The sequence below is a fragment of the Triturus cristatus genome, chromosome 3_2 (genome assembly GCF_964204655.1).
Source record: "Triturus cristatus chromosome 3_2, aTriCri1.1, whole genome shotgun sequence".
Classification (NCBI taxonomy): Eukaryota; Metazoa; Chordata; class Amphibia; order Caudata; family Salamandridae; genus Triturus; species Triturus cristatus.
In genome coordinates this window covers 614,633,119-614,657,470 of record NC_140584.1, presented here as the reverse complement: position 1 = coordinate 614,657,470, position 24,352 = coordinate 614,633,119, and the positions used below count along the sequence as shown (strand labels likewise).

The window sequence follows — 24,352 nt, the reverse complement described above, 5'->3', positions numbered from 1 at the left end:
TGATACAGAAAAAATGACATGATTATTGATGGCACCAGTAAAACAACAAAGGGTCTGGGTGAGCCGGGTCTGGTAGCTTAGCGGACTGAAGCAGCCACTGTAGGGGCTTGTGTTCAACCTCATGGTCACAGGTTCAGATCCACTCAGCCTTTCATCCTTCTGAGGTCAATAAAATGAGTACCACTGAGTTGGGTAACAAACATCTGCTATTCAGCGCCAAGATACCCTTCGGTGAACATGCGCTTTATAAACACATATATGTTATGATTGTGTTTCACCTCCCCTCTAGGTGCTTCTTCCTCTTGTCCCTCGCTCTCTTTCTCGCCCATCTCTCTCACACACTATTCCTACCTCTCTCATGTGGCTAACTTCAGGTCTTCAAGCACAGTTTCTATCCCATAACTTTTCTTCAAAGTGTCCGTCCCTCAAACCCATGCTCCCCTCCTCTTCTTAGGGTGTCTCCTGTGTACACAAAATCTCCCTCTTTATTTGTCTATGGCCTGCTCTCCCCTTCTTTTTATTTTTCTCACACACTATTTCTGCTCCTCTGTCTCAAGTTCAGTAACCGGTTCCTGCACAAACTACATCTTCCTTTTTATCTATTCTCTGCAGCTCTCACCACTATCTATTCACCATGCCACATAATTCCACTACACAAATACACTACACAACGCACAATTCCACACCACACAATTCCAATACAACCCACATAATTCCACTCCACACCACATACATTCACTACACTCCAAAACAAAACACAAAGTTAAAAAAAACATTAGCATTTACAATGCCAATAGCTCTAACTCTCACAAATGCGAGACCTATTGTATTGCAAATGCTAGTCTTTTCTATTATTTATTCTAAAATATGTAAGGGAGGTGTTCCTAGACAACCAAGGTTAAGGCAGCTGCTGGGTGGCTAGATATTTGCATGTGCCACAGCAGTTTACACATGCATGGGCTTTAAAAACAGGGGGCCTGAGTCACAAAGGTAAATTTACACTTTTGAGTAAGTTTACTCTTTCTCGGTATTCACAAACTAAGAATTGATAGTAACTTTATAACTGTGGAGACTACACAGTCAGGCGGAGGATTCCATCTTTTCAATTGCAGAGTTTGCATAATTTTTTTTAAAATATAGTACAGGCCCATCTTTTTACGTGTGGAGATCTCTGCCCCAACTGCGGAGTCTATGCAGTTGTAAAGTTTCTATTAAAGCATAGTTTGCAAATACCGAAAAAGAGTAAACTGACACAAAAGTGTAAGTTTAACTTTATGAATCAAGCCCAGGTTACAGGAAACAATATGATTTCATTTTTTCCACTTTTCGTTTCAAATATGTGTGGGATGCCTTTTAGGAACTAATGATATTCTTGGGTTTATCTATTCTTCCCCTGCACTGATGTACAGATTCCTACAAAAATCCACTTTGCATCATCCAGTGGGCAGACCTATCATAACAAGTAAATTTATGAACTTTCAGTGGCTAAGCAGCAGGGGCAGCTCCTCCGCAAATGGCAGAGAAGTGTCGCCCCACTGGCTCAGAGCCAGCAGCTGAAATAGAAAAACAAATGTTATTATTGTTTTATTTTTTAGCTGCTGGCTGAGCCAGAGTGCACAGCAAGGGGGGTGCTGGGCCATGTGAGGGGGATGGAGGAGTAGTTGGTGCACTTTTAAATGGGCATTTCAGTTTGGCCGTCTGTCTTAGGCCTGCAAAACTGACATGCACACTTAGGTTTCTCCAACCCAGCTGTATTGCACAACCAGGTTTGAGAAACAGCACAGACTCCCTTGTGCCTGAGTGAGTATTGATTCAGCACTTTCGGGCCAAACCCCACGCTACTCTCAAACATGCCCATGAGAGCAGTGCTGGGATTGGATGGGGAGTCCGTGATGCTGTCCCAGGGACTGCTGGGATCAGGAAGTGGATGCAGAGGAGCTCTTTGTTGGACACCACTGGTATGTATGTGATAATTTAGGTGGTGGAAAAGGACAGATCGCTTATCTATACTGTACAATTTATGCAAGACAGTGTTTTTAAGCATTACATTAGCACATTTAGACCAGTCTAATTGTCTTTGCCAACGCTTGATATCTAATGTACACCATGTAATCCAAAGAGTTGAGAATTATTCTTAGAACACTATTTTGCTTTGCTCCTGAATGCTGAAGAGGCACAAGTACAGTGCACAACCAGGGTCATCTTGGTCGTCTTCAAATAGTGATTTATCTGGTATCAACATAATTTTGAACAATTTCGAGACTCTTGCATCTTACAAGTCATTGCATTGTCAGCAGCTCATACATACAGTGCAGCTCCCTTTAAGAGCATGACGCCAGGGGTATCTTCCCAGATATAAACAAAGAGTTTTGGTTCCATAATCATCAACCATTTCAACCAGTACAACAACCCTGGATTACTACATGTATCTTAGTCATAAAGGGACAATGTGACTGTATCTGTGAGCCTCTATCAGTTCTTTAATTGAAAAAAAGGTTGATGACTGACCCTGGTACAAATCAATTAGCGTATTTGCTATCCCGTTGGATCACAGAGCTTGAGAACCGCCCAGATCTTCAAATATTTCTATAACTACAGTCACCGAGAAAGTCATCCTATGCTGGACTAAACTTCCGGCTAAGGGGATTCAAATTAATAACTTTTTTTCAAGATATGGAGTTCACATTTGAAATGACAGTATTGCTACCATAATGTATTTAATTTTTGATTGTGGACATAATCTCAATGTTAGACATTGCCACCAGCATAAGGGGCACACTGTATTCCTTTTTTTCGCATCAATTATTATTTTGTAGTGTGTTTTATACTCTTTCAGCATGGACGTCAATTTGTCAAAATGCCAGGGGTAGCAAAGTGACATCACAACCCCTTTGACCTGCACTTTTACTCAGGCTTACATACACTCTCTTTCATACCAACACACTCACCCGCGAGCACACACACAATAGACAGTTAAAAGCATTTTGTTACTCACCTGAGCTCTCAGGTAAGATCATGTTCCACCAAATTGTGCTCCATGTTCTATTACACTGATAGTGACTAATGTATTATTTACTATTAGTGTAATAAAAAAATGACTGAAAACAGAACGAGTGGAGCCTCAACCAACGTCCATAAGGACGAGCTGTCACTGTTATTCTGGCACTGATTTTGCTACCTCTGAGGCCAGGGGTCCCAAAAGCAGTGCCAGGGTTCACAAAGGGCAAGCTGCGACCTCTGCTGACCCATAAATGACGTCCATGCCTTTCAGCCGATTTATTTCACTTTGAACCTTTTTGCACATCTAAACTTCTCAATCTGTTAATAGATTCTATGGGGCTTATTTATGAGCCACTGCGTCACTTATGCACCGCCGCTGCATTACTTTTTGTGACGCACCAGCAGGGTAAAAAATGCGCCGCGTCATATTTACAAAGTGCTGCATCTAGGTAGATGCGTTACTTTGTAAACCCCTGCGCCACATTATACCTGTGCCAGGTATAATGTATGCAGGGTGGGTGTTCTGATGCAAGTTAGCCTCGTAGAAGTGACGCAGTGAAATCTATGAGATCTCACTGCGTCATTTCTAGGACGCAAATGCGTCAATATCTTACGCCTGCCTCACAGCAGGCGTAAGACTGACGCAGGCACATTTGAAATGGGACTTGCCCATGTAAAATGACCCATTGATGGACTTTCGTGACACACTCCAACAATGCGTCATTTTTGCGCCTACAGATACGTCACAAATTCTGACGTATCTGTAACTCCTTGCGACATGATGCATCATACTGTAAATATGACACATCCAGCATGTCAAAAGGAGGGCGCATTGTAAACTGACTCATCGCTGTTTTCACGAAGCGATGTGTCACTTTTCATAAATGAGGCCCTATGAGCTCGACATCATGCAAACCAGTTTTGGGGTATTGACTGTATGATTCTTACTCGTAAATCTATTCAGGGAGGTCATCAGGTGGTCAACAGCTTCTTGGTCTTTCTTAATTTGTATGATAAAAACGACTTTAAGCAGCCTCATTCTGACACTTGATCACAGTAACTCATACTGCACTACAGACTGTATTCGGAGATTGCGATCTGACACACGCCACATCGCACTCAGATTGAAGCATATATAATGCACCGTATATGACATATGTACACATCTTATCTCAAACACTCTTTCGTAGCTATTAAGCCTTACACCCACTACGTTTCACAGATGTTATCTCACACACTGTATCTCACTTATGAGCTGTATGTCCATACACTCTGCATCACACCCTTTGTGTGCTGAGCACAGTATCTCACACACTAATTTACACCCAGCCACTGTTCCCACTAACTAGCGGACGCGCGCAGGATGGTCACCCGGAGTGTGCAGTGTCCTGCATTTAGCGTGCACATTGTGAGACATCCCTACAAGACCCTTCGCGCCGCCGCTTGTTAAACGCGAGCAGCGCGAAATCCAGGCGTGAGGCAGGGGAAGAGACATGGTGCTAGCAGGCGTGCAAAGCCCATTGTGCTTAAAGGGCTTCTGCTTCAGCCCCCCACACCCCTGTCGTGTGTCAGCCCGGCTGTGCCAGCTTCCCGGGTACACAACAGCCGCACGAGTACTTCACGGGTCTTTAAAAGAGCATTTGCATGTCAATGAGCTTTGTCGTTTTTGGAGAAGACCTGTATTTTGGACTCCTCTTCCGAATGGTCCCCGGACTACCTAAAGCACTCCGAACCTCATTTGCACTCTGAGAAAGTCACTTCTACTTCCTTTTTTTATTTTTGCACATTTACATAGCGCGAACTCGAGCTGAGGGTATTGGAGCGCTTTATATGAGCACCGGTTACATTACACATTCAGGCACGGGGAGATTAAGTGATTTGCCCAGAATCACAGGATGTGGACGCGACCTCGAGGCTCGAACCCTGGTTTCCAGCACCAAAGTTGGCAGTCTAGCCGACGGACCACATCCTCACCCTTCCTTTATGTCTTATCTGGATGGAGGCTCAGGAAAGCCTCAGCACTTAGTCCTGAAATGCGCCTATGGTGCCTTTTGGTCTTCTTGCATCAAAAAGCTTCACAAGATGAGCAGGCAGACTCGTCATGGTCACGTGGGTGGCAGAATAGGGTGACCAACCATCCGTAAATTTCTCGGACAGTCCGTAATTTCGGCCGTCTGTCCGTTGTCCGTGAAGGATTCTTTAACGGACGCCATTTGTCGGTAATTTTAACCGGACACCGGTCACACCACCCTAAAGCCGGCACAGCTTCCACCCACCTCCCTGCTTGACTCCGATGCTGTTGAGGTCGGGTGTACCAGACTCCGATGATGTTGAGGTCGGGTGTAGCACCACCCTAAAGCCCGCACGGCTTCCATCCACCTCCCTGCTTGACTCCAATGCTGCTGAGGTCGGGTGTAGCACCACCCTAAAGCCGGCACAGCTTCCACCCACCTCCCTGCTTGACTCCGATGCTGCTGAGGTGGGGTGTAACAGACTCCGATGCTGCTGAGGTTGGGTGTAACAGACTCCGATACTGTTGAGGTCGGGTGTAACAGACTCCGATGCTGTTGAGGTTGGGTGTAACAGACTCCGATGCTGCTGAGGTGGGGTGTAACAGACTCCGGTGCTGTTGAGGTCGGGTGTAACAGACTCCGATGCAGCACCAAAGCTCAGACCCCCAGTAGCATTGGAGAGGCACAGCGGGATGGCAACCCTCACACCTTCCAGCCTTGATGAGCTGTTAACAGGTGCTCGAAGGTGACAGAGGGAGGGGCTGCAGCTTCAGGATCAGGGGCATCTATTCAGATGCAAACAGCCCTGAATGCGTCATGTCTGTGCAATTTAGAGGGGCCTCACACATTCCCTTCCTGCCCAGTGCCCCAAACATCCTAGAACTGCCCTGATTACCTCGAGGCAGCACGTGGTTCTCTTCACAGAGCTTAATTACTGTCACTAAATTGTAAGCAAACCTCGGTTCTTCAAACCTGCAGTCTATAATGTAATAAAATGAAGAAATGGCACAATTGCACCCACACTGATTAACAACGTATGGAGGACAATCAGTTAAATCAGTTCTCTTGGAGTATCTCCTTTAAGTACTGTACATCACATTGGGGGGGGGGGGGGGGCGTGGCAAACTTAATATTTTGGAAAGAGAGCCTGTCGTCTCGTTGTCTTGTCCAGGAGGGGGTGAGGAGCCCTACCCCACCCTGGAAGAGATCAAGATGATAGTAGAATACTGCATGCTAACCCTGTGCCCACCCTGGTGGATCCTGTTCCCCCTCCTGTGATGGCTCCTGCCCCCCCCGTGATGGCTCCTGTCCCCCATGTAGTGGCTCCTGTTCCCCCCCCCCCACCTGTGATGGCTCCTGTCCCCCCTGTGGTGGATCCTGTCTCCGCCCTGGATGGCTTCTGTCCCAGTCCTGGAATGGCTCCTGCAGCAAGGTTGAAGTTCTTGATGGGCCTCTTCTCAAAAAGGCTTAGCTCAAAATTAATATGAAAAGGTGGGCGAGTGAGTAAGTGAAGGGATGGGTGGATGGCTGGATGAATTAGTGAAAGGGTGAATTGATGAATGAAAGATTGAATAGATGGATAATGAGAGAGGATGAATGGATGAGTGAGTGGAAGGATGGATAAGAGAAAAGGTAAATTGCTGGATGTATGGGTGGAAGGGTAGCTGGATGGGTAAATGGGTAGCTGGATGGGTAAAAGGGTGGATGGATGAGTGAAAGGATGGATGGATGAGTGAAAAGGTGGATGATGAGTGAGTGGTTGGATGGATGAGTGAAATGATGGATGGATGGATTGATGAATTGATAAGTGCAAGGGTGAATGGATGGACGGATGAGTGAAAGGGTGGATGTAAGGATGGATGAGTGAGTGAATGGGCGGGTAGATGGACAAAAGGATGAAGAGATGAGTGAAGGAGTGAAAGGATAAATGGATGAGTGATAGGGACAATGGATGGATTCATGAGTGGATGAGTAGATGGGTGGGTGGGTGGATGGAAGGAAGGATGACTAAGTGAAAGAGTCCATGGATAGAGAAAGGGAGGATGGTTGGATGACTGAAATGGTGGATGGGTGGAAGGATGAGTGACTGGGTGGATGGATGGATGAGTAATTGAAAGGATGGCTGGATGGGTGAACGGGTAAATGGCTGGATGGATGAGTGTATGGATGGATGGGTAGAAGAGTGGATGGATGAGTGTACAGATGGATAGGGTGAAAGGATGGATGGATGGATGGATAATGGATAAATGAGTGAAAGGATGGATGAAGGGATGGATGAGTGAAATGATAGATGGAAGGATACATGATGGATAGGTTTGCAAATGGTTGAATATGTTTGGATATGGCTGGGCTTACTTATATACTATTGCGCGGCCTCCTCTGATGTGTCTGTAAAACTTACCTATTGTCCAGAAGTTTTGTCCTGAATTTTGACCTCCTGTCCTGAATTTGTGTCCTGAATTTTGACCCTTTGTCCTGAATTTTTACACTCACCATCCTGAATTTACACCAATGCCAGTTGGTCACCCTATGGCAGAGGTCACGGACAAAGTCGGTTTAACAAGAGAAATTTACTATTGCAGTTGTGCCAAAATATAAACAACGCTCTCCATACCGTCCACTTACGAGTCATTCTCATCTGACCGGGTCCAAGGCTTCTTGATCCTATTCCGCTCTAAGGTGGCCGGAAGTCGTACGAGGGTCTATAGAGTGAAGCAGCTGGGGTTTGCACAAACAACTCGCATTTTAACTTATTTTTCCACTGCCTCGATGTCATAAGGATCGCCTTGAAACAGAAACTGCCCTTTCAAATAAAAAGAACTTGCAACATCCAAACTGAAAACTAGATAGCAGGATCGTAGCTGCTTCTGTTTTAAAAAGAAAACTGTGCCAAATGAGGAGTAGCTCTGACCCCTGCTTAACGTAAGCTTTTGGCACTGGTGACTGATGACATATTTTAATGCACTTTGGTACAGCGAATAGGTTTGGCTTACGAATAGAGTGAAGTCACAGAGGGGCCTGGCAGACTATGCACGCACAAACACAGATCCCCAAGCACAAAGAGATAAAGATGCAAGCAGACAAATGGACATCTAGGCATACCAAGACATATGTGCCTCAGAGCAAACAGACAACACATATGCACCTACAGACAACAGTACAAAGGCACACATACAGTCTCAAATATACAGCAAGAGGAATGCACGACTGTGTGAGTAGATGGATACGTGTGCAACTGTGAATGCACACTTGATTTAATGTATACACATGGGTGCATGAATGGATTAACAAATATACATTTGTTGTTTATGACTTGTTTTTTGGCTTACAACAGATTGGATTTGTTTTACTATGATGCGATTTTGCAATTGTTTGCATTGTAAGTGCAGAGAACAAAGATGCTGGCACTTTTTCTGTGGATTATGTTTTACTAAGATATATGCTTAAGAAGCAGGTTCTAAACTTCAGTCTCCTTTAAGAACATTCAGTAGTGAAAATATCAAACCAAACATTTGAATTATTCACTACACGCCTTTACGGAAAGCAACTCTGAAACACATTCAGGCAATTACAAAATGTGTGCCCCTATCCTGGTATCTGTGTAGAAACAACCCCTTTTTTAATCATAGATCAATGGCATCTAGAGTATGTACATAATGCCTTGTTAGCCAATCACGACCACAAAACGTATAATAATTATATAAAACAACCCTCAGACACTTATAGTGACACATGCAGAAAAGTAGCACAGGAAGGAAGACCAAAAAAGCTCATTCGATAATTATTACTCCTGTTTAGACAGAGTAGTGCACAGTGGCAGAAAATAAACCTGAATGGCACATAAAAGAGCAAGGTCCACTTAGGGAGGCTATTTTTTTAACTGTCATAACCCTGCCTGGACTTCAGCTTTTGTTTTATTCTTGAAACACCAAGACTGACGAGCTCTGCTCAAACTTCATGTTTTTGTTCTCACTACTTACACTTGAGATTTTTAGCTGGTCATAAACCTTCTCACTAAAATAAACTTTTTCATGTGCTACTTCTGAGGCTATCTCTTTAACCTTAAAAACATGTTCCCTCTGACGTAGTACTTCTATAAAACACACACACAAATACACTCAACAACTCACAGATTTGCATTTTTTCTAGATACATAAAAGCCTTGTTCAAGAATAATGTGTTAAGAGCTGTAAGATACCCCAGTGTAGGACATTATCCAGAGAGTGAAGCAAATGCAGAGGAAAAAAATACTCTAAATGCTGGGTTCCACCTCAACCAGCTACATGTGTGGAAATGCACTCTTTTTTCACTTTTTTAAGCAAAGGTTTGGAGTGATATTTGGCGCTGCACCACATACGCTGTCTGGTTTCCGGCGCACATAGCCTTAGTTGCAGTGCACAGAAACCTTATACTGCCGCACAGAGGAAAAAAATTAGAGGGAACATTGCACCCAGCCATTCCGACTGTATCGCGCACTGCAATTCGTCAGTATCTCAGAGTATCTGTCTCGTGCATTGTACAGTTTCTCACACAATATATCGACCACTTTAGAGTGTACGTCAGACACAGTACAGTGCTAGATATAGTTTTATGTTTGTTTTGTTGTAGAATGGTTTGGTTTGTTTTGAGTAATAATTGTAAACCTATCTTGTTACCTGCCTCCTATCACATCTCTTGCTCCCATTTTGATCTCATTCTGATCATTCCTCCTCTATCTCAAACGAGCCCTCACTAAATCTTTTTTCCCTTCCACTGTCTCTACCTTCTTCTCTTTTATTCCCTTACCATCTCTAACCTTTCTTTTTCCATCTCTGGCCTTCTTTTCTATATCTTCATACCCTCCCCTTTTCCCTCCTTCTGACCTTTTTTTGTCAGCCTCTTCTCTTTCCTTTTTCCTTCTCTTCACTTTATTTTTTTTCATCCATTCTCCGTTCTTATCTTTCCTCCCTATCATATCTCTTGCCTTAACCTTCTCTTTTCATTGTTGTTCTTTTCCTCGTTCTACCCACCCTCACGCCGCTCTGCCACTCCCCACCTGTCTCTGCATGGATGCCTGGAACCCATGGTAGGACATGACCAGAACTCCCTACAGCCGACAGAAGAGGTAACTGTGTCAGCTAACATTTTCATGTGAGCACTTTCTAGACGTGAGTCTATCAATGAGGTGGTCTTGACTGTATTTTTGGGGAGGCCATCTTGATGTGTTTATGGTTCTGAATAAAAGCAGCAAGCAAGATAAACTGGCTTTGCGAAACAGGTTGTGGAAGAATGCATGTAGATGGACAACCGGAGTTGTGTTTCAAAAGTGCTGAAATAAATTGGAGCAATTGTAGATGGCGTTTTGAAAGGAATTTTGAAACTTGAAGCCTCCTTTTCTGGTGGCTTTGTAAGACTACTACCAACCGCGGTGTAGCTTTGGCCTTTTTATTATCATCATGATTACGACATACAGAAGTGGAATGTTGTCAGATGGGAAATATATCAATGGGTTTAGAATTTGGCAAACTTTCATACAGCACCCCCAAAGTGACTATGTCTTAGAGTTGCAGGAAAGAACTATCCCTCCGTAAAGTATCAGAGATATGGAGTGGCCCGATATCCCTCAGAGAAACTGGACACACAGATATATTTCTACATAAAAGTGATTTTCAAGCGAAGTTTAAAGACATGAACTAACTGAATTTTAACTAGTTAGTGGGAACTAATACTCCCCACAAAGCATCAGTCCCATCATTTGCTAACAGTTGTGACAGATAAAAAAATATTCTATTTATCATAGGAATACTCATTTTATTAAAACCCTATATCTTATATATATACATATATATATATATATTATCTACTGGCGGTCGCCAGTAGATAGTTATAGTTAGGACCGAGTTCCCATAGGAAATCTGAAAATTCTATTTTGAATAACTTCGGCGCCGGTTGACGAATCCTCGCGAAATTTTCAAAACTAATGGGACGCTCCGCTCAGCTCCTACCCTGAAAGTCTCGGGGTGATTCATCAAGCGGGGGCTGAGAAAAAAGGGGGGTCCCAAAACGCATTTTCCCCATGCATTTTCCCATAGGACATTTAGTCGAAGGTACAGCCCGAACGGCTGAACAGAATTACTTGAAATTTGGCAAAGATGTAGTCCTCAGGTCAGGCATGTGCCTTTTGCATATATGGTGTCAACCTGTTCAGTAGTTCCTGAGAAAATTGCAGTTAAAAGTACAAAAATATCTATATGCGCGCACCGTGCGCGCACCAAATGTCCGCGAGCGTAATTCTGATTGGTGGTCAGTCAACATTCCAATCGGTCGAAATCAGGAAGTGTCGGAAGCCATTTTGTGTGTGACAGTGAAAAAGAAAGGTGGAGAATGTGAAAAGGGGGCAGGGTAGAGAGTTCCTGACCCCCTAGCCTTTGTCAGGGGGTTCCTGAAGGAACCCGAAGGGTGAAAAAAACATTTTATTTTTCTTCACAAAATCGCGGGGTGCGCGCATGGTGAAAATCTCTTAATAAAAAAAAAAAACATTTTAAACTGTTTATAAGTTTATAGGAGATATTAACTATGCCGTTCAACTTTATCCAAATTCAGCCATTCCATATTACAGGATACAGTCAATCTATAACTATATACATTGGTAGTTTATTGTAAAATAAATATATAACAAATATAATAATACATACATAAATTAGCATTTAAAAAACCTTACAAATTCACAAAAAAAACCCATAGGTTTCACACACGTTATAGTTAGAAATGAGCATTTAAAAAACCTTGCAAATTCACTAACAAAACAATAGGTTTCACACACATTATAGTTAGGAATTAGCATTTAAAAAACCTTGCAAATTCACTGAAAAAACCATAGGTTTCACACACGTTATAGTTAGGAATTAGCATTTAAAAAACCTTAGAAATTCAGTGAAAAAACCATAGGTTTCACACATGTTATAGTTAGCTGGACATTTCACTCATACAAAACCATTGAAATTCCCCCGTTATAGTTAGTTCAGCTAACTATAACTCGCGCGACTGCAATCCACTGCTGATGACGTCACATATTACATCACTGTATTCACTAAGATACTGTTAATAAGTTAGTTATACAATTAATTTTACAAAAAAAAATCCATTTAGACACTTATTTACCCATTTATTCTTCCATTAACCTTTAGATACACATATATAAAAAATATTTATTTTTCAGAAAGACACATATTCACTGGATGATGTCATCAGTAATGTTATCAGTGATGTCATTTGAGATGTCATGAGTGATGTCATGAGTGATGTCACTGACCATGTAATGAGTGATGTAATATGTGACGTCATCAGCAGTGGATTGCGGTCGCGCGAGTTATAGTTAGCTGAACTAACTATAATGGGGGAATTTCAATGGTTTTGTACGAGTGAAATATCCAGCTAACTATAACATGTGTGAAACGTATGTTTTTTTCAGTGAATTTCTAAGGTTTTTTAAATGTTAATTCCTAACTATAACGTGCCTGAAACCTATGGTTTTTTCTGTGAATTTCAAAGGTTTTTTAAATGCTAATTTCTAACTATGCCTACAGAGATAGGACATGTGAAGAAAGAAGAAAAAATGCACAGAAAGAAAAAAAAGAAGTGCAGAAAGAAGCAACAGAAGTCCTCAAAGACGAAGAAAAGTGCAGGAAGAAGGATAACGTGCAGAAAGAACAAAAAGAAGAGCAGAAAGAAGCCTTGTTGCAAAATCATCCTGTACCCTCAACTTTTTCAGACGGATACTGGAGGTAACTGAGTCTGACTAACCAGTCCTAGAGCCAGTGCTATGTTAAAAGACACTTAGAATACAGTGAAAACACCTACATACACTAGGGAACATTATGCGTTGGGGTCCCCCTGTGATTAGCATGACCTCCTCTGTAAGCTCCTAGTATATAATAGGGCAGGGGGATTAAAACTACCTCTTAAAACAGGCCACAGGGCGTTTTTGCACACGTTAACTCAGGCCCCGTCCCCTCCCTTCACCACTGTGTAAACACGCCCTGTGTCCGTTTTTAGTTGGGAGATTAAGTTCATTTGAATCCTGAGGGTCCCTAGGGTCCAACTAGCCCACTAGGTACCTCCAGTAAGTGCCACAGAGCTGCGTTGCAGAGAGGTGTAAAAAGTGGCACGGCCTGGACCACCTCTCTGCAATGCAGCTCAGTGGCGCTTACTGGAAGCACTTGGTGGGCTAGTTAGCCCCCAGGGGCCCTCAGTATTGAAGGAAAATTATATCCCCAATTTAAAACGTGCCATAGTGCGTGTTTGCACACGTCACATCAGGCCTCGTCCCCTCCCTTCACCACTGTGTAAACGCGCCCTGTGGCTGTTCTAGGTTGAGAGATTAAGTCCCCTTGAATCCTAAGGGTCCCTAGGGTCAAACTAGACCACTAGGTACCTCCAGTAAGCACCACAGAGCTGCGTTGCAGAGAGGTGTAAAAAGGGGCTTGGCCTCAGAACACCTGTCTGCAGCGAAGCTCCCTGGTGCATACTGGAGATGCCTGTTGGGCTAGGTGGCCCTCAGGAACCCTCAGTATTGAAGAGGAATTAATTCCCCAACTTACAACTCGCCAGGAGGCGCGTTTGCAGAGTGCTGCAAGGAGGGGGCGTGGCCCCCGGCACGATGCCAGTCTTTTATTTATTTTAATTTTTTAAGAAGGGGGGCTGTGTGGTTCCCCTTCTTATTCTAATTTATTGGCCCTGAAGACCCCATCCCCCAGGGCCTGTCTCCTAATTATATTTTTTTGACCCCAATCCCCAGGGCCGGCCACTGTTTTTTATTATTTAAAAAAAATATATATTTATAGACACACCTAGGACATGCTGGACAAACCGTACGTACCTATCACCATGACGATTTGCGTGATATTCATTAAAAGGCGACTATGCATACAATGAGTCCACGTGGAATGTATTTACACCACTAGTGAAGCTCTGACATGTCTGATGCCCTACCGTGCCTAATCCCGGTAGACACCCTTGTCGTTTATTTATACAAACATGGGTAGCTATTGATGGGCACATTTAATACACATGCACACCAAGCCATTCAAAGGGGATTCGACAAAAATTCGACCAAAACTATGCAAGAAACCCCCCTCACGGTTAATAAAACACACATCCACTGCCGGATGTGTAATACTTTTTATTTTACTCTCTGAAAAGGGGACGAACATAACTTGAGAGTCATAGCGCGCTCCTGGCAGAGCCCAATGCTGTGTTACACCCACCATTGCCTGCTGAGTGCCACACACCTCTGTGTTGTATTCCACTAGCTAGTGCATATGCTATGACACTCTCTAGCCCATGTGCACTGTAACACCACCCCGTGAATATGTCATGCCACACTTGTCTTCGCACGGATTATATTGCCCCATCTAACGTGCCTTCCTCGATGCCTATGTTATAACGCACAGTGCTATGCCATACATATTACAATCTGGGATCCATATCTTTGTCACAGGGCATATGCAACGTTACACTCCCCAGCACATATTTTATATTACAACTTTAGAGACTAGTTAGGTTACACAACACTGCCCTGTGCATATTACACTCCAAGGCGCATATCGCATAGCACGCGCTAGTGCCTGTGCTATCTCGCGCTCTCCAATAAATCTGTCATTGCGCACAATGTATTGCATATTATATTTCACGCCCGGTTCATCTTATATCACACTTTTTGGTGCATAGTTTATACCATACACTATATCTAGTTTTCATTTTCAATCGTGCTCTCAGGACTATGTTCTATATAACACTGTGTTCACCTACCCTTTTCATGGGCATTACATTTTGCGATAGGGGGTGGAGGGTCAGGGGGTGTTTCTGCCAAGTGAGCCCGGAGTCACAGTCACAAACGTCCTCTTCTTCCTCAATAAAAGTGAGATTATGCTGCATACTTGTTCATATTTTAAGTAGTTCGCACAGACACACGTTTTAAAAACAATAAAGACTCATGACATCACTGATGACATCTCAAATGACATCACTGATGACATCACTGATGACATCATCCTTGTGATAGAGTGGCAGACCTCCTCTCACCCTAATATAACCTTTGATACACACATTCAAAAATAGAGACTAAGGGCCCGATTCACAAATCTAACTTAAGACAAAATCCTAAACTTACTACCATTTTCGTATTCACAGAAGGCACTTACTCATTTTGGTATTCACAGAAGACACTTACTCATTTCGGTATTCACAGAAGTTAGGAGTCCTAACTTTAGGACTCCTAAATGCCTTCTGTGAATACCGAAAGTCTTAAAATTAGGATTTTTCTCAGTTTAGGAGTCATAAAGTTAGGACTCCTAACTTTACTACTACTAAACTGAGAAAAATCCTAATTTTAAGGCTTTCGGTATTCACAGAAGGTATTTAGGAGTCCTAAAGTTAGGAGTCCTAACTTTACTACTACTAAATTGACAAAAGTCCTAATTTTAAGACTTTCGGTATTCACAGAAGGCATTTAGGAGTCCTAAAGTTAGGAGTCCTAACTATACTACTACTAAACTGAGAAAAATCCTAACTTTAAGACTTTCGGTATTCACAGAAGGCATTTAGGAGTCCTAAAGTTAGGACTCCTAACTTCTGTGAATACCGAAATGAGTAAGTGCCTTCTGTGAATACCAAAATGAGTAAGTGCCTTCTGTGAATAACAAAATGGTAGTAAGTTTAGGATTTTGTCTTAAGTTAGTTCTGTGAATCGGGCCCTAAACTTTTCAAAACAATGGACATACCAATACCAGTTACAACTACCTCTTCAGTAATTCTAAGATCCACATACACATCCACTCATTCAACAACAGTCCTATACAGTCACATTATACATGTATTCACTCAACATATGTACTCATACACCTATACATCCTGTTACACAATGCCACTCATCCATATTCACACACATAGTCACTCATGCTAATAAAGAATCAAACATACATTTATTTGCATATACAGTTATACACACACCACCACACTTACTTCTACGGAAACTTACACATACTTAGTCTTTTAAACAATCACTTATAGAAACACATACTTCTTCATACAGGAACTCTTTCAATCTCTCACTCTCACATATACTCACTTATATACACAAATAGTCACATATACTAGTTTAAAACATATGTAGTTACTCATAAAGACACTATTGAGACAGTCATTCACTCACTAACACACCAATACACACACTCATCCACCCATACAGTCCTGCACACATGCTGTCTTCAACACATACGAAGAGTGAGTCACTCATTCATGCACCTATGCACTACGTAATACCCCCCACCAAACCATGCAGACACTCAGACTGATACTCAAAAAACCAACTAATAACCTATATAGACACCCATGTAGCTACTCACCAACCCATGCAACCACTTATACACAAAGTGAGAGACTGATACAGATATTAACATATTTAAACATTACTCACTAAGCCATGTATTCACTATGATACACTTAATCAGTCAGTTACACAATCAATTTTTCAGAAACAAATCATCCATTTAGACACTTATACACCCATTTATTCTTCCATCGACCTTGACATATACATATATAAAACATATTTAATTTGCAGAAAAAAACACATTCACTGGATGATGTCATCAGTGATGTCATTTGAGATGTCATCAGTGATGTCATGAGTGATGTCACTGACCATGTCATGAGTGATGTAATATGTGACGTCATCAGCAGTGCATTGCGGGCGCGCGAGTTATAGTTAGCTGAACGAACTATAACGGGGGAATTTCAATGGTTTTGTACAAGTGAAAAGTCCAGCTAACTATAACACCCCTGAAACCTATGGTTTTTTCAGTGAATATATATTCATATATATATATATATATATATATATATATATATATATATATATATATATATATATATATATTATCTACTGGCGGTCGCCAGTAGATAGTTATAGTTAGGACCGTGTTTCCATAGGAAATCTGCAACATTCTATTTTGAATAACTTTGGCGCCGATTGACGAATCCTCGCAAACTTTTCAAAATAGGTGGGGCGCTCCGCTCCGCTCCTTCCCTGAAAGTCTCGGGGGGATTCGTCAAGCGGGGGCTGAGAAAAAGGGGGGTCCCAAAACGCGTTTTCCCCATGCATTTTTCCATAGGACCTTTAGTCAAAGCTGCCGCCCGAACGGCTGAACAGAATTACTTGAAATTTGGCAGAGAGGTAGTCCTCAGGTCAGGGATGTGCCTTTTGCAGGTCTGGTGTAAATCTGTTCAGTATTTCCTGAGAAAATAGCATTTAAATCAATATATATATCTATAGGCGCGCTCCGAGCGCGTACCGTAAGCTTACCGTACGCGCACGCTGCCGCGCGCGAGTGCGATTCTGATTGGTTGTTAGATCTTAGTAAACATTCGAATCGGTCGAAACCAGGAAGTGTCGGCCGTCATTTTGTCTCTCGCAGTCTGAGGGGGTGAAAAACAAAGGTGGATAACGTGAAAAGGGGGCAGGTTGGACAGTTCCTGACCCCCTAGCCTTGGTCAGGGGGTCCCAGAAGGACCCCCAAGGGCAAAAATATATTTTAATTTTTTTACGAAAAATCGCGGAGTGCGCGAAGCGTACGCGCACGGTCGAAACGGAAAAATTCCGCGAAGCGCACCGTGCGCCCACAGCGCGCGCACCGTGCGCGAAGCGCAGCGTGCGCGCACGGTGAAAAAACATTAAATAAATAAATAAATAAATAAATACATAAATTAGCATTTAAAAAACCGTACAAATTCACTGAAAAAACCATAGGTTTCACACACGTTATAGTTAGGAATTAGCATTTAAAAAACCTTGCAAATTCACTTAAAAAACCATAGGTTTCACACATGTTATGGTTAGCTGGGCATTTCACTCGTGAAAAACCAATGAAATTCCCCCGTTATAGTTAGGTCAGATAACTATAACTCGCGCGCCCGCAATCCAGTGCTCATGACGTCACATATTACATCACTCATGACATGGTCAGTGGCATTACTCATGACATCACCGATGACATCATCCTTGTGATAGAGTGGCGGTCGCGCGAGTTATAGTTTTCTGACCTAACTATAACGGGGGAATTTCATTGGTTTTTCACGAGTGAAATGCCCAGCTAACTATAACATGTGTGAAACCTATGGTTTTTTAAGTGAATATATATATATATATATATTGTTAGTGGGGAATATAAAAAATGGTGTGATATACTGAGTGAGATTTGTGAACAAATATAGACACACTGGTTAAACAGTTGTCACAATAACCAGTAAGTGGATTGTTTGTAAGTCCGGCTTTAAGCGACATATTGGACTTCAGGTATTGATGGCCAATGTTTTGGGGTCCATTTCACAAATGAGATGAACCACCATTAAGGCTAGTGCTACAGCTGCCTCACAAGGCTATTAGTTCAAGTTGACCAGTATAAATACATAACATAATATGGTGTTGATCAATGCTTTTGAGTTAATACATATTTACATTTGTCACAGCATTTCGTATCCATATTTTCATTTGAAAGAGGTGCTACGTTAGAGGATATTATAATATCCAACATTTTAAAAGTCTAACAGCAAATGCACAGGGTGGACAAAATTTGTGGAACAACAGTCACAACATTTAAAATTATCTGATTATTTGAACATAGAAAACATTGCTATCAAATTGGAGCCTTCAATGCTCTGGGCTGAGAAATCTATATGGGGTTGCTTATCCTGAAAGTAAATGGGTACAGCATGAACCAGCCTTTGCAATGCAATGGGTCTCGCATTGGTGAAAGTTAGAACTGTTGGCGCTGCGAATGATAATTATTATTAGATTTCTTTAAAACAAATATCCCAGCAGTTGCTTAAGCAATAAAACAAAATCCAAAAAGCATGAAAAGGGTGCAGTACTACAGGCTGTTACACCATAGGCGCAGTGTTAGGTTCTCCTTCCATTCGCTGAGCATCCGGAATTTTCGTACGTCAAGAGAATGGAAGGAACCTTGTGGTGCCGAGGTTCTGGTCAGTGAGAGGAATTTTATCTTGAAGACAGATCGTTTCTTGGTCCTGTTGACTTTACAATAAATACTTAAATTATTCATGCCTGCGTATATACTTCCTTACACTAGCATCGGGCTGCCAGTCAACAGGACATCCACACGTGTCATCCACAGCTTGCCTCCTACAATTTGTTTTCCTACTTTCCTGTGGTGCCGGACTCAGCCTTCATTCCTGCTCTCCAAATAGACAACTTCCTCATCCGGTAAGGCGCGTCCATGCAGAAAATCACACTGCGCTTTACCACATTTCGCAATGGTTGTGACTTTCCCAACCGTCATCGCGGTAATGCGCGAGCGCTCCTCGCATCCGGCATTCCAGCTCCATTTTGTTGCTTCCGAGTGCGGTCCACGGTGATCGGCACACCACCTCCATACGTCAAAATTCTTGAGGTCATCGCGCTCACGCTCGGTGGCCATCTTTAAACCAGGCATTACTCCATAGCCTGCAAAGCGTCTCACAGTCAGGCATACCGTTCGCTGTGCCGATCTCGGTGATATGCACACCAATTTCTATTTAAATAATTACAGGCATTACTCAACAGCCTGCAACGTATGCGATGAATTTGACATACTGTTCGTTGTGCCGATCTCGTGATCTGCACAACATTTCTTATTTAAACAAGTACTAGCATAACTCCATAGCCTACAACAAATTTTCAAGTGTTCTTGGGTATACAAACAATTTATATTGTTCCAATATCAGTGATCTGCACACCTTTTTCTTGTTTTAATATCCACAAGTGCTGATCTTGGTGATCCGCACACCAATCATTTTATTTCATTTTTACTCATTCATTTTCTTCAGTACACAATCATTTGAATTCAATTTTGTTACGCCTATTTATGGCCTAGCAAACCATTATTTCAGTCACTATCAATGTTCCAAGCTATTTCTCCACCAGCTCCTTTTCTACCCAATCCTGCTTCTCCAGAAATAGATTGGGAAAAATGGAAAGAAGGATTTAAAGCGTATCTTGAAGCCCTTGATGAAGAAATATGCTGTTCTCAGACATTGTTTAGGCACAGAAGGCCGCAATATATTAAAACATATTCCTAAAGACATTGTCATTGTTGGTGATGGTGAAGGTGACAATGTTGTAGATGAATATGCTACTGCCATCAAGGCATTAAACAATTGTTTTAAAGTTTGTAAGAATGTAACTTTGTAAAGACATACATTTACAAGAGAGTTCCACTGCAAGGTGAATCAGCTTCAACTTATGTTGGCGATTTGCGTATTCTTGCTTCTTCCTGCGAGTACAAAGCATTTGAGGAGGAGATGATTAAAGATCAACTAGTCAAAAAGACCAACAACAAAAAGGTTCAAGAGGCACTCCTACCTAAGCCCGATCTGACTTTACAAAAGGCATTAGATATTGCTACAAGGATTGAAAGCACCTGTTCGTATATGGAACAAATGTCTGTAACTGACACCAAAAACCAAAATGTCTGTGCAATCAAATCTAAATACAAAAAATCCAATGACTTAAAGATTAAATTTGATAAAAGAAACACCAACACTGCTTCTTGGAAAGTACCAGTATGTTACAGATGTGGCAGTACTAATCATCTTGCTAATACTGTATCGTGCCCTGCCATCGACAAAATATGTGACAAATGTTCCAAAAAAGGTCATTTTCCCTCCGTTTGCAAATCAAAGAGAAATGGATCATTCAAGAAAGTACATAGCGTTGAACCTTTAATGGAGGATAACTTTTCATCTAGCGAGGAAGATGAAATTTGCACCATTGTGGACATGTATTGTTCTAATGGTATTTGGGGTGTCAATAGTCAAGGACGGAAAAGACCCCTATGTACAATTATAGTGAATGGTGTTAACGTACAAATGATGGCAGATTCTGGATCTCCGTTCACTTTGATAATTGAAACCCTCTGGGAAAAATCCTTTCCAAAGCAAATCCTTAATCATTCTTGTGTACATCCCATTGGTTATGGTGGAAAAATCATTGATGTTGTTGGTGAATTTAATGCTGATTTTGAATTCAGGGATAGTAAATCCAAGAGCATCGTATATGTAGCATGTGTGGCATGTCTTCTTGGGTGGGGAGACCAAGGCAATCTTGGTATCATCCTTGATCCAAATGATTACTTCCAGGTTCAAAATGTCCAACCTAGTTCTCGGGAAGTATCATATCCAGAAGTTTTTAAAAAAGAGTTGGGTCTTTTCAAGGGTTTCAAACACATGATTAAATTAACAAATGGTGCTCAACCTGTGATGCACAAGGTCAGAAAAGTGCCTTTAGCTTTACAAGCTGATTTAAAAAAAGAATTGGATGGATTAGGTTCAAGTGATGTAATTGAACCTATTGAATTCTCTGATTGGGTGTCTCCTGTAGTTCTAGGTATAAAACTAATGGCAATCTATACATGTGTGTAGATTTACATGATTTAAACAAGAATATATGGATTGATCAGCATTCTCCTCCTAACATCACGCAGATGACTTCTACTCTCAAAGGTGCCAAGTTCTTTAGTTTACTAGATATGTCATCTGCATATCATCAAATTGAGTTACATACTGAATCAAGGCATCTCATTGCTTTCATCACTCCTGAGGGTCTTTTCCAATTCAAGCACATGCCCTTTGGCCTGGCCTCTGCGTCTGCTGTTTTTTAGAGGGTGGTTGAGAGTATGTTCAAAGGTATGCCTGGAGTCCTGGCTTTTCAGGATGACAGTTTGGTGTTTGGTGAGGATCAATGTTAGCATAATAACAGACTGTGCCAAGTCTTATCTTTGTTAAAATCTAAGGACGTTACCCTTGGCATTGATAAATGTAAACCTAATTGCACTAATGTGGACTACGTAGGGTATATGTTATCAGCTGATGGTGTACAACCCAAACACAGCCTTGTCAAAGCCATTGAAGATTTTGGTATTCCCAGTGACAAGGATCAATTAAAGTCCTTTATGGGCCTCATTGAATTTTATTCCAGTATCCTACCAAATTGTGCCTCTAAAACTTACAACATTAGATCTCTCCTCAAGAAGAACGTTAATTTTTCTTGGAATGATACATGTACTAAGGAATTTAATTTAATCAAGCATGAAGTAGTTCATGCCCTTCCCCTTAAAGCATTTGATCCTTGTGACAAAACCATTATCATGACTGAAGCCAGTCAAAAGGGTTTAGGTGCTGTCCTTTTGCAAAATAGAGAGGGCAGAGATGAGGTAATTGCGTTTGCCTCCAGGAGTTTGCATGGAGCTGAACCTTCCTACACCATCATTGAGCGCGAAGCTCTTGCATGTTGGTGGGGCATCACTCATTTTAAGCATTACTTGTATGGTTCAAAATTTGTTGTATGTGTTGACCATAAACCCCTTATCGACCTGTTCATTACTAAAGGGGGAGGGAAAGCTACCCCCAGAGTTGCTAGATGGCAATTCAGACTCATTTAACACAACTTTAGTATTGAGTATGTACCTGGCAAAAGGAATCTCCTTGCTCATTGTTTATCCAGGTTACCTTCAGACAACAACAATGTTGTTGAAGCGAAAGATGCTCATGATGATTTTGAGTTGGTGTGCTGTATTTTTTGGTCAATCTGAGGATGTTATTTCTGAGAGAGAGTAGAGAGAAGCTTCTGAATGTGATCAGGAATTTAAGGACATTTTGAAAATATTATCTCAAGGGTGGTCTCACAACATTAATGAACACAATTGTGCTTACAAGTACAAGCATGTGTTTGATGAGTTATCCACGGTGAACTGTCTGTTGTACAGATCATCACTATTAGTTGTTCCAGAAGCCATCAGAAACAAAGTTCTTACATAAGCTCATGAAGGCCACATAGGTATGCTTGCAATGAAAAGAAGAATAAGAGAACACTTTTGGTGGCCGACTTTGGACAAACAGGTGGAGCATTTTGTTAGGGATTGCATGGAGTGTGTCATCAGTGACAAGTCACAAGTAACTTGTCCCTCCCCTGTTGAAGCCATTGAAGTTCCTGACAAACCCTGGTTTAAAATTGCTATGGATATTATTGGTCCCTTGTATTTGTCTGCCAATTTACCTGAGTATGGCATTGTTCTTATGGATTTTTATAGTCACTGGCCAGAAATCAAGTGGGTAAAAACTGCTGATTCTTTCTCTGTCATTGCATTTCTCAAATCACTTTTTGCTAGAGAAGGTGTTCCAGAGGAACTTCTCACTGATAACGGACCCAATTCGTTTCAATTCAATTTGGGAATTTTCTGCGTTCTGTTGGCATTAAGCATGTTAAAACCTCTCTTTACCATCCGAGAAGCAATAGCCTTGTGGAACGTTTTAACAGGGTCATTAAACAGAATGTGCAGTTAGCCAAAGCAAGTTGTTTAAATTGCAAAGCAGAAATTGAAAAGCTTCTTTGGGCTGTTCGCACTGCTGCCAATTTGGATACCAGTGTGTATCCATTTGTCTTATTAAGAGGTCGCCGAGAGAATGGAAGGAATCTTGTGGTGCTTGGGGTTCTGGTCAGTTGGAGGAATTTTATCTTGACTTTACAATAAATACTTACATTATTCATACCTGCGTATATACTTCCTTACACTCAGCACTTAGGAACATGTGTATTATGATAAATTGTAATTAAATTTATTCCCCCAGCACCAGTAATAATGCTTTAATGAAGTCTTTTGTAAGAGCAACACATATGAAAGGCAGGCTGCAGATGAAGAACAAATGATAATATTTTGGATACATAAGGGGAGATTTAATAAGATTTTGTGCCCTGTTTGCATCACAAAAGTGATGCAAATTGGCTCAAAATCTTTTTTTCCCAATTTATTTTCCAATTTTAGCGCTGGAAATAACGGAAAAGTAATGTGAAGCAGTGTATAGTGCTGCTTTGCATTATTTTGCGCCATGGGGGCATAACAAGGGTCGTGGATGGGTGTCCCCATGCAACCACCCAAGGTTTCTGACGCTAAACCCAATTTACTAAATAAAGTAGATTGGGTTAGGCGCAAGGAAGGAGAAATGCTTTCATTTCTCCTTCCTTTTTTCCTCTTTGCATGTGTGCTGCACTGTGCGGCACACATGCAAAGAGGGAAAAGGTTTGCAGTGAGTCCCGGCATAGTATTTTGTACTGGAAGGGTTCCTTCCAGCACAAAACCTATGCTAGACTCACGAAGACACCCTTGCACCATGGCGCAAAGGTGTCTCTGTGGTGCACGGCAGCTGATTTCAGCGCCGGCGCTAGTGAGAGGGGAGTATAGTCCCGTATTTTAGTAAATAGGGCGCTCTCCTGCTCTCTCCTTTCCATGTAGTGCAGCGCGGCATTTGCG

The 24,352-nt window shown here is 41.9% G+C and overlaps 1 protein-coding gene across 5 annotated transcripts in view; it reads left to right on the top strand.

Annotated features, from left to right (window-relative positions):
• Window positions 1-24,352, top strand: part of LOC146857827 (PRKC apoptosis WT1 regulator protein-like) — a 166,926-nt gene that overhangs the window by 106,545 nt on the left and 36,029 nt on the right. For all 5 annotated transcript variants that reach the window (XM_085648501.1, XM_085648502.1, XM_085648503.1 and 2 more), the window contains one exon: window positions 10,082-10,116. In XM_085648501.1, coding sequence (XP_085504627.1) covers window positions 10,082-10,116 — 35 coding nt within the window. The remainder of the gene's footprint in view (window positions 1-10,081; window positions 10,117-24,352) is intronic.